The following is an 11,459-nucleotide window of genomic DNA, read 5'->3' on the forward strand; positions in this document are numbered from 1 at the left end:
TGCTTGAGTAGAGTATGTTACCATGCTTTAACCTCTCATAAGAGCTCTGATTTGTTTCCAGCTGCACATTGGATCTACACCTGACGTCACGTGCTCTGTCACACTCCGAGAGCACAAACTCTTTTTTTTTTTTTTTTAGAAAGTTTTCACACCTTGTAGTTGGGTTTCCTAACCAAGGGTTCATTAAAATTATCACACAGGGTTCATGCAAATATGAGAGAACTGGTGAAGTCAGGTTCAATTACATAAATAGTACTAAAGAATAAATAAATAAAAAAAATAGGATGCATAATACATTTTAAATGTATTTGAATTGCATATAAAACCTTCTTCTATTTGGATTACACTGTTTTAACATGAACTAATAAACTTATAAAATGCATATAGTCAAAAGATTTCATAGTTTATTAACTGTTTGCATCTATTTGATTTGATGTAAATTAATACATTTAAAGAATGCATTTATTACAATTGCTTAGAGTCGGCATGAATCTGTTTATTGTGAAAAAGTTTAAAATGATGAAACATGCTTAAAATGACTAGCAATATTGAGTTGTGAAACTAATTGGATTTGATGATAAATAGATACAAAGCAGGTTATTGTGCATTTAAAACATATTTAGTTTATTAGTACTGTTACTGAAATCTGTTTCATTTATGCATGAATGACAAATAAGCATCACATTGAATTCACATTTATTTTTATTGCGCTTTTCACATTATAAGAGTAGCTTATTAATTTTCTGTTTAATTTGTGAATTTTACATGCAGTTAAAAATCCTACATCTTAAATGTAGATCTAAACATGACACGGATGTATTATTAGTGCTCTTCTTTTAAAAAATTAGTATTAAACTTGGCTGTTAATTAGTGCTAGAAAAAGGAATAGCACTTCAAATCATGCTCGTGTTGGTTTTCATCTGCTGGATGATAAAACGGTTATAAAAATGCCACACTTACCTTGATTGGAGAAGGGACACAAGCCATTTCTAGGGACCAAAATAAATAACTTGAGGCTGGGTTCTTAATTTGGTCCACAGTGCAACTGCATAGTAATGAGCTCTCAGCACAACTTTGCAGCTAATCAGCAACACTCAGGCAACCACAATAACATTAGCAGTGAGATTATCGTCAGTGAAGCTAGTCACAAGATGGAAAATTTCAAAGAATATTGAGTTTGTTCCACTTACAACCTGCACTGCTGGAACATTTTCACAGCACTTAGCGATCAAATTAATGCAGTGTGGCAAACATGATGCATAAAAAAAGCCTCAAGTGAGAAAAAAGGTGAGAGAGGCAGGAAATGAGTCTTTTTTAGGGAGCACTAATCATCTGTGATCATCAGGTGAGATGCATTTCTGCACCAACAGAGATGGTGATATATGATGTTTGCTTCTCTGCATTTCAGTCAAGTCTTGCTTACTTGAGGTCATGCATGGGCGGTTTTCTTATGCTTTATTGCAAACATGAATCATGTCAGCAATATTGGGTAACAGTCATCAACTGAAAGCAGAAGGTAAATGTGTCCCAGGTTAGAAGTAATCCCCACTTATCTAGGAGTGGAGTGGCCTTCATTTTACAACTCTTCGCATAAAAAATAAAAATAAAAAACAATTCTTAAATAAAAAACACCTTTTTAAAATTTAATGCAAATATGCATTGCATTTTCAGCATTGCCTACAACAGACATTTGTGTGTAAACTGTATTTTGCAGTTTTCTATCATGGCAGAACAACAGTCTGATGAGAATCAAACAGGAAGTAAATGTACATACATTAAAAAAGTCAATATATTTTATATATAGTCAATATATTATATATATAAAACTAATTTCGAGCATTTATGATGCTGATGTCCGTTCAAACACCTCATCACAGTCTTGTGAAAAGAGTTCAATAAAGGAACCAATCAATGATTTTCAATGAAGTTTAATACATTTGCACACATTTCTAACAAGAGATTTGTATAATTGAGAGGAAGAGTAGTAGTTAATAACTCTCTTATTAAGATTTATAGACAAGACATTCGTAGAATCAACAAAACAGCCAAAAATGAATAAGATTCAAGAATTATATTTGTCAAATACACAATTATATAGAGCATATATAACCAGCAGTGAACAAAAGAACACACAGGGCTTTATACGTTTATATATTTACAATAAAACGTTTGCCGTTGGCTTGTAAAAGCTGTTTTGTTGCATTTAAAAAGTTTTGACCTGCAGGCGTCACCACAACATTTTCTTTCTAAGTGCTTCGAAAGTGAATCAATTTGTGAAGTCTTCGCCAAATCTACATTTAAGATGTTTAATCCACATGTAGGTGCACGCTTTATGTTAACTTATGTTCACGGTGGCATGAAATTTAGTTGTTTGCTGTTTTACAATGGTAATAGTTTTGGCCACTTTTCTCAGCGCGACCATTTGTGTTTGTGAAACGCGCCAATTTTGCAGGAGAGTAATTAGTTGTTCGCTGTTGATATATTTAATGGAAATTTGACTAATGGTGAGTTTTGTTTGAAGGATTACATATCAGTTCAGTGTCTTTAGATACATTTGCTCAATAATTAGCATATTCCACCCCAATTTTCTTAAGCTTTTCACCATGTCATAATTTCCCCATTTGATAAACATGTACAGTAACACCACCACACTTGCAAAACTTAGTCAAACAGTCAAATTTGGATTATCTTCCTCCTCTCTTTTATTTTTGCATCTTTGTTTTTGAACAATTTCTCACACTAGACTTTAATGGACACATATTTTGTGTAGAACAAAGTTGATTATTACAGTTTACTAAAACTTAAACCATATTGTAAAAAAGATGTTACTTGAAATACAATGTAACAAAATAGTGTTTGTTTTATCTACGCCAAAGCAACATTTCTCATGTTTAGTTTAACTTGATGTACTAAAGTAATTAAAACTAAAATGGAAATAAATATTAATCTAAAATTAAAAAACAATAACTTGAAATGAAATGAAAATGATAAATATGGAAATATTTGTGTGTTTGGTTTCAGTCACTACATCATATTATTTTCCCATATGCACATGTGTGTTATTTAGTGTATTTACCGTTATTAAAAAATGTGAAAATATATTGTATTTGATTGTGTTGTTTATGGAAGCAATGTAATGTTGTTTTGTTGTCAGACACTGAATGAAAATCAGACTAAAAAACTAAGAAAGATGAGCAATCTTACACCTGTCATGGAAGATTCATGTCTATATTAAGAAAAGAACACAATATTTTAAGAGCGAAACTGAAGAACAAAAGGGAAGTTATTCAATGGGTAGTTTTTTCTATTCATGTTCATTCAAATGTTCAGTGTTTTAATGCAGTATAAAAAATGTTATGGCTTAAAAAAAAAAATACAGTTTGCATCAATCTTTTTGATTTAAGACAACCACTAATGAAGTTATGTTCAACCAACAAACTATTGAGTTAGAGGAACGTAATAATGTGTAGCAAAAACACACATTTTTAAGCTGATTATTCAAAGAAGTAAAGGAAACTTCCAACTTATTTATTTGTGGCCCTGGAAGCAATTCATTTGATTTTATTTCAGTAAAAAAAAGTATTTTGAAGCATCAATTACATACTATTATAGTTTTTGTGTCTTTGTTGAATTTTAAATTAAAATGAAATTAATATTAAAATTTGTAAGTTTTAGTAATTTTTTTCTGTTTTGCCATTTTTAGTAGTTTATGTTTCTCATACATAAAACTGAAACTAAAACTGAAAGGAAATAAAAATAAAAATAAACTTTTGTTTTTTTAGTTAATTTTTAAGCTTTAAGCTTTTTTTTTTGGCATTAAAGGGGTCATATGACGTTATCCAGTGCATTGTGATTGGCCGAATACCTCAAGTGTGTGTGTGTTGGAAATGTAGACTCTTCCATAATAAGTTAGTTTATATGTAGAGTTACACTTCAACTAAGTGTAATGTTGCAATGAAAAAACACACCAACAAAACTAAAACGCTTTTAAATGTGAAACATTACACTAACAGTAACTCTCTCTCTCTCTCTCTCTCTCTCTCTCTCTCTCTCTCTGTCTCTGTCTATGTCTCTCGCTCCCTCACAAACAGTTTCCTGCTAAACTATACATACATTGTATTAATAATTATATGAAAGCTTATTTTGGCTAAGAACAGAAACAGAAAGAGAGGATCTGGTGCTTTTACTACCATTTATGGCTGTGTTTATCTGATGGTACTTGAGGTACGGTATGGTTTGTATCAGTGGTTATAAGACATCTGTGTGGATTGCTTATGAGATATTTGGGTCAGATAGCATTGCTTTTTGATAATATCATTTGTGCACTGCAAAAAAAGAAGAAAAAAAAAGAAGATGATTGGAGTACTTTTTAACAAACAAAAAAAATACCTTGAAAAAAACGTACGAAAATTTTGGTCTCTCTGCTTCATAATGTAATGCTTAATTAAGTGTGTTATTAGCCGTTTCTTTGTAACTAGGCTATTTGGATAATTCTAGAGCAGTTTGATAAAAAATAATTCTAATTTCAATTAGATTGCCCTATGTTTTGCAATATTGTGTGTGCTAACCTGACAGAATGATGAATGATGAATGATATTGATGCTCTGAAGCTTCTGTAATCAAGTTATGTCTCACTTCAAGTGCACTTCAAGGGTATGAAGGTATCCTAAAGAATGAGCCAAGAAGAACTAGGAATTGGATTTAAGTCAATCAATAAAAGCACCGCACATGAACTCGCAGATGTGTTTAGGTTAAGTGAGCAAAGACCATCCAGTTAGATCATGTTTCCCATCATGGGGCTGATCAATGTTGTCGGGAATGAGGTGAAGATTGTGGGTGGAGGATTCAATGCCAGTAGATGCTGATGAAGAAAGCATTAGGTTTAACAAGACTACTGAGATGATATGACCAAAGAACAGTGGCATGAAAGCAGAAGATGGGAAGAAAATGAAAAGAACTTAAATTACACTTTCAGTTTTGATCGTACAGATAAGAGCAATACATCAATCGAATCTTTATAGGGTCTACTTTTTTTAGTATACAGACATAATAACAACAGAACTTTGTGCTCTTATAAAATAAAGATAACAAACAAGGTGTACTGTCTGCAGCCTTTGTCTGCGCTGATCTTCATTTACAAACACGTCATTAAAATGAACTGTAACTCCATGAATACTCAACGAAGATACATGAGAGAGAGAGAGAGAGATGTATAGAAAGCCTGCTATGTCTTCTTTTAAACTAAACAAGTGCTGGCGAAAACAGATATTCTGTGATAAAGTAATCCATATGAAAACAATGCAATGTCTGTTTTTCACGTCTCCCTTTATTATCTTCTAATGTGACCATGCCCCCGCGCTGAACGCTCTATTCAGATTCTAATGTGACCCCGCCCCCGCGCTGAACGCTCTACTCAGATTCGAATGTGACCACGCCCCCGCGCTGAACGCTCTACTCAGATTCTAATGTGACCACGCCCCCGCGCTGAACGCTCTATTCAGATTCTAATGTGACCACGCCCCCGCGCTGAACGCTCTATTCAGATTCTAATGTGACCACGCCCCCGCGCTGAACGCTCTACTCAGATTCTACTGTGACCACGCCCCCCCGTTGAACGCTCTACTCAGATTCTAATGTGACCACGCCCCCGCGCTGAACGCTCTATTGAGATTCTAATGTTTCACTGAAGTGCGCGGCTTGAATAGTCTCTCACAACAGAAGACAACACAGCCAGACTGTTCTTCAAGTTCTTTTATTTTACTGTTTGCTTCGCAATGAAAGGAATAAGACATAATTCACCCCAAAAGAGATTTGTATTTCCTCAAAAAAAAAGAATGAAGCACTTTATTCAGCAGAGATCATAAACATGAGTAAGTCTCTTTTTATTTATTTATATACTTGTACTAGTTTTCACATAACGTGTAAACATTTTACTAGTTAGACTTTTTCCAAACTATAATTCCTGACTAAATGTATAATCAAGTGAAACATTATGAAGTTTCAATAACAATATACAATGCTATACAATTCAAAAGCTTCATGTAAATAATATAAATGTAACAAATAAATGTAACTGTAACAAATGTAACAAACAATGCTGTTCTTTCAATTTATTCCCCCCTAAAAAACTGGAAAAAAAATATTCTCAGCTCTTTTCAACATTAATAATAATAATAATAATAATAATAAATGTTTTTTTTTGGTGTAGAAAATAAGATTGTTAAAAGGATTTCTGAACGATTGTGTGACTGGAGTAATGATGCAAAACAATTAGTTTGAAAGTCAGCTTTGATTGTTCCTAATAAACTGTTTAACTGCACTCCCAAGTGGATATTAAATTATGTTGGGGGATTATTAAATATATTCTAAATAAACTACAAACATAAAATTACATTTATTATTATACATTTATTTTTTCCTCACATTCTTTCTTGTAACTATTCCCTCTCAGTGACACAGCTGAGTGAAAGGCTTATTATGCAGCTAATTATGCAGCTCATTCCACGGCTCATTATTCAGCTCATTACACGGCTCATTATGCAGCTCATTAGGCGGCTCATTATGCGGCTCATTATGCGGCTCATTATGCACCTCATTATGCAGCTCATTATGTGGGCCTTTGTCTTCTCAGGTGTAAATCACAAAGATATTCATGTTTGTTGACGCCAACTCGCATATGACTTTTACCAACAAAAAGTGTATTAGAAAATTTTAATCAATATATTGTTTTCTGTAAGTGAATAAACAAGATGATTTCCACATAATTTAGAAAGAAAAATTCTAGGCTACAAGCTTCAGTTCTCAAAAATCCCGGGAACCAATGTTCTGTATGTGTTTTATTGTCTTATTCAAGTGTTTTAAAATTTTTCGTTTTTCACTAACCATGAAACATATGTCATGCAACATGGAGTTATGTAACTGTGATATCTACTGTAAAAGTATCTATTCACACACATGCACACTCGTATCGTGTAACAATGTTAATTATTGCATATACCCCAAACCTTTGAACAGTAGTTTTTGGTCATAAACAGTATTATTGAAAAAGCAAGGCAAGCTTGCTATCAAAGTTGGAAACAGCTTGGTGTAAGGTATAACACTCAAAATATATTTAATGTTACACTTCAGATATTTACAATATTTTGAGCAAAATATTAGGGTAGAAGAGGGTGTGAAAATGAAAGTGCGAACTGGTGCCTAAATTAGATGAAACCAACAGGAAATTCTGATGAAACACTGTTCTCATTTCTCAAAATCCAAGGCTTTTCGTAAGTGTTCATGCTCTCAATGCATGATCAGTCTTTGTGTTTAAATGTCCTTTATTTAAAAAAAAATATTGTATCATTTCTTTCAGTGAGTTTTAATAAAGGAATAGTTTCTTTAAACATTTTACAACCTGGACGTTTTAGACAAATACAGAGTTCTGGCACGAAACTCTAGATGGCGCAGTCCGATAGGTCTAACTCATCTGACATCATCACACGGCACAGCTGATTGGTTCTCTTCTGTATTGTTAGCCAATGAGCTCACTGCTGAAAATTCAAATAGATGACTAGTGCTTGCTGTAGCATTGAAACTTGCTTCAGAAACCCTCCACCTTCCCCAGCTCCACCTGTATAGTTCTGCTACAAGGTGATCATGTTTTCCATATGGGGGTCATTTCATATATGTTATTCATTTGTTATGCAATATTTCTTACATGCTCACAGCAGCATGGTGTGGATGTATTGCAGCAGTGTAGCAGATCTATTCTTCCAAAACCAAATACACTAACATTGTACATTACCATGCCAATCCTTCTGAGAGTTGCCACGACAGAAATGAGCTTAGTCAGACAGTTTGTGTTTGAATGGACAGCTTGTAAAGTTTTATGGCTTCATTTCTTAGTTGAAGTTTATAAACATCAGCATGATCTGATCACAAGTTATCAGTGCTGAATACAGTCCTAAAGGTTGCTTCTGTGATTGGAACGGTTGCAGTTCCAAGAATTTGGTTGCTTTGTCTTAGATTTTCCATCTCTTTTTGACACTCTTTCTTCCATGTTCTCCTGAGGATGTGTAACACATTTAAAGCACTGGCTTGACCCGTTCTGCTCATAAAGCAGTACAGAAGTGGATCAGCCAGGCAGTTGAGCATCGAGAGAAAGACGCAGACCTTATATCCAACGAAGAGCCAGTTGGGATATGGACAATCCTCCAGCAAAACCCTCATAACCATCATGATGTGCACAGGTCCAAAACAAAAATAAAGGGTCAACAAAATGCATCCAAGAAGCCGGAAGACATGCTGGCGCTCCATTGACCCAAGCGTTTGGTTTCTCTTCACATCCAAACATATCCGGCAATAACAGAAACCCACAACCAATGCGGGAACGAGGAAGCCTACAACAAAACGAGCAGTATTGACAATTATTTGCTTTTCATGCAAAGGAAATAAATCCAAGCAGATTAAGTTCTCCTCGTCGTAGATCATGTCTGGATACACGGTTATTGCATTAAACACAAGAGTAAAAATCCATGCAGCAATGCTCATGCTGACCGCAGTCTTGCGCTTTCTAAAAGTGCAAAATTTGAGCGGGTAGACGATGGCTAAATAGCGATCCACCGCGATGCAGCTCAGAAGCATAGCGCTGGTGTAGAAGTTTGTAAAGAGCAGGAAAACACATACAAAACACACCGTCTTGCCGTGATACCACTCATCGTACAGACAGAATTGAACCCACACTGGTAAACACGTGATAAACAACAGGTCCGAGAGAGCCAGGTTAAACAGATAGACACCCAGCTCGTTCTTCTGACGGATGAGCCGATACGACACAAACAAGAAGAAGACATTGGATGGGATGCCGATCAGAATCACAGCCAGTTGCAGGCCTACGAATACCATCTTTTCAGGATTTGCAGATGGATAGCAGTCATCTGTTTCGTTTGAGTTGTTCATCGCGTCCACCGTTATGTTCATCTCAAGGCAGCTAGTTTAGAAATAAACATGAGTTACTATGTAAAAGTTTTACTTCACAGTAGAACCAAAGTATTCATGCAAAACTAGTTTATTCATCATTGCTCTAAACCTCTTTTCTCACTACTGTTTTATATAAGCGAATGTGGACAGATGCTGTCAAGGTCAAAAATGGCTAAAATAAATCAAATTTAATTAATAAAGTCACTTAGGGTCATATGATAGCAGAAACGTTTTAGAATTTAGATTCTTCTGATTACAAAGGCTGCATTTATTTGATTATAAATAAAGTAAAAACAGTAATATTGTTAAATACTATTATAAAAATAATTTTAAAAAGCTATTTGCTATAATAGCTAACATTAATTTATTAGAAAAGGTCATTTATTTCTGTACTGCAAAGTGTCACATGATTCTTCAGAAATTATCCTGTTTTCGCTGATCAAGAAACATTTCTGATTATCATCAATGTTGAAAACAGTTGTGCTGTTGAATATGTTTGTGGAAACTAACGCGTTTGATATTTAATAAATGGAAAGTTCAAAAGAACATGTTTTGTAGCATTAGAAATGTCGTTTTGAACAGTTTAAAGCATCTTTGCTGAATGCAAGAAAGCAGTTTCTTTCAAAGAAATATCATAGTGATCCCAAACCTTTGATGTAGATCAAACAGTAGAGATTGAGATATGATTCCCAAAGAATACATGAACTGAAACACCTTTAATAAAATGTAAGTTGATTTTGGATAAAAGCATAAAATGTAAGTCATTTTAAGCCACTATCAGATTGATTTAAAAGACTTGTAATGTACACTTGTAATATAGACTTAAAATATAGAGACTATTTTGTGATATTTTGTTGACGTTTAAAGGAAGACTGAAGAGTTGGGTCAATATTCTGCCTAAGATCTATTTATACAAAATAAATAATGTTTCATGAGTTTATTGACATGAGGGCAAGTGACATGAGGATTTATTTACTGACCAAAAATATATATCACAAAACAGCCGAAATATTACTAGAATAACACTGTATCTTCACTAGAATGTTGCAATAAATCAACCAAACAAACTGTGTATGTACTATGAAAAACCCATGCGCTGAATATTTGTCTGAAGAGAATCAAAACTAAACTCACCATAAGTGCAGCGATTCAGGAACCAGTTTTTGGGACAACAATGTGAATTATGATAAGATTTACAAATATATACATGAACGAACTGCACGTTATAACGATCTCCTATCAATGGGAGGAAGTAGGAGCAAACATCACTTCCTAGTTTGCTTCTGTTTAACCACAGTGTGCAGAAACCACTTTAAAAAAGTCACTCATGTTGTCATGGATTAGCGTCTTTAAATTTTAGATAATGAAGTTGAGTTATCTGTCATGACTATGTCAGAAGTTCCCATTGTTTGTGTATTTTGTGTTAGACGAAAGAAAGCAACGTGAGTAAGTGAGTGAAGAATGACTGAACTCTCCTTTTAGGTGAGCGGTTTCCTCTTCGCATCAAGTGTTTTAATAGCAGTGGTTTGTTTTGCATTTCTGCCAGATGAACAGGCGCAGTCAAACATCTCTCAGAAACCACAGACAATATTTCGATAGCAGCTTTGCATGTTTGTTGCAGCACATCGAATACGTTTCACAACTCTCTTTTCTTTTCTGGAAACGAATACACATGCCGAACAGACGCACAGGTTTGGACTCACCTGCTTATTTGTATATGACTATTTTCCACATCTTAAAATAACAGTAAAGGCATCAAAACAATTTCACACATACTTACAATTTATATTTATATATAAACTTTTCAAACAGAAGCCTTTATGGTTCTAACCCTTGAAAAAAGCTGCTGTATCATATTTGATAAGGACTGTAAATGATACAAATTTAGCTGAAAATCCAACTACTCTTGTCTAAATTACTTTTAAAACAAGTAAATGTCATTTTTAGTGTAATTATGCTATATGAGCCATAAAAGCCTGATGTATCAAATATGATACTCAAAAAAAGTTCCATTTAAAAACAAAACAAAACAAAAACTCAGACTATAATTTCAAGTCAGATTTTACACGCTAAGGATAATGACAAACATATTCAGTCTGTTGATGACAAATGAGTCGAGACATCAGTATAATTCAGAATGTCAGGCTTTCACCACAGATGAATAAATCTTACCGAATTGCTCCTCGCAGACCTTAAAAAGTCGTTTCATTTCAGTTTTGGCACTGTCACTTATGAGACAATATAGGATGGGGTCTAAAACGCTGTTTATTGTAGTCGTAGCCACAAACACCATGTAATAGTCTCTGAGATTGTGTGCGACGCTGCAGTTTCCGGGCTCCAGCAGTCCTCTGATGAACATCACCACCTGGAAGGGTGTAAAAGCCAAAAGGTAGGTGAAAAGGAGAGAGAAGAGAAGGCGGCAGATCTTCCTCCGTTCGCTGACCACAGTAGAGGTGCTTTTCTTCAGCGCCCTGATGATCTCCTCGAAGCAGAAGCTC

At 34.4% G+C, this 11,459-nt stretch overlaps 2 protein-coding genes across 2 annotated transcripts in view; both read right to left on the reverse strand.

The window, feature by feature from the left end:
* Nucleotides 1-6,816: 6,816 nt before the first annotated feature.
* gpr65 (G protein-coupled receptor 65) lies at nt 6,817-10,194 on the reverse strand. Its single transcript, XM_026286390.1, has 2 exons — nt 10,096-10,194; nt 6,817-8,971 (listed from the first exon to the last, which is right to left on the reverse strand). Exon 2 carries the CDS (start codon nt 8,959-8,961, stop codon nt 7,918-7,920), a length of 1,044 nt encoding a protein of 347 aa, XP_026142175.1. The 5' UTR covers nt 8,962-8,971; nt 10,096-10,194; the 3' UTR covers nt 6,817-7,917.
* Nucleotides 10,195-11,101: 907 nt separating this feature from the next.
* LOC113116899 (ovarian cancer G-protein coupled receptor 1-like) overlaps nt 11,102-11,459 on the reverse strand; it is a 960-nt gene continuing 602 nt past the window's right edge. The window contains exon 1 of the mRNA XM_026285198.1: nt 11,102-11,459. This exon is cut by the window's right edge and continues 602 nt beyond it. Coding sequence (XP_026140983.1) covers nt 11,102-11,459 — 358 coding nt within the window.

This window comes from Carassius auratus, chromosome 17 (genome assembly GCF_003368295.1).
Source record: "Carassius auratus strain Wakin chromosome 17, ASM336829v1, whole genome shotgun sequence".
Taxonomy (NCBI): Eukaryota; Metazoa; Chordata; class Actinopteri; order Cypriniformes; family Cyprinidae; genus Carassius; species Carassius auratus.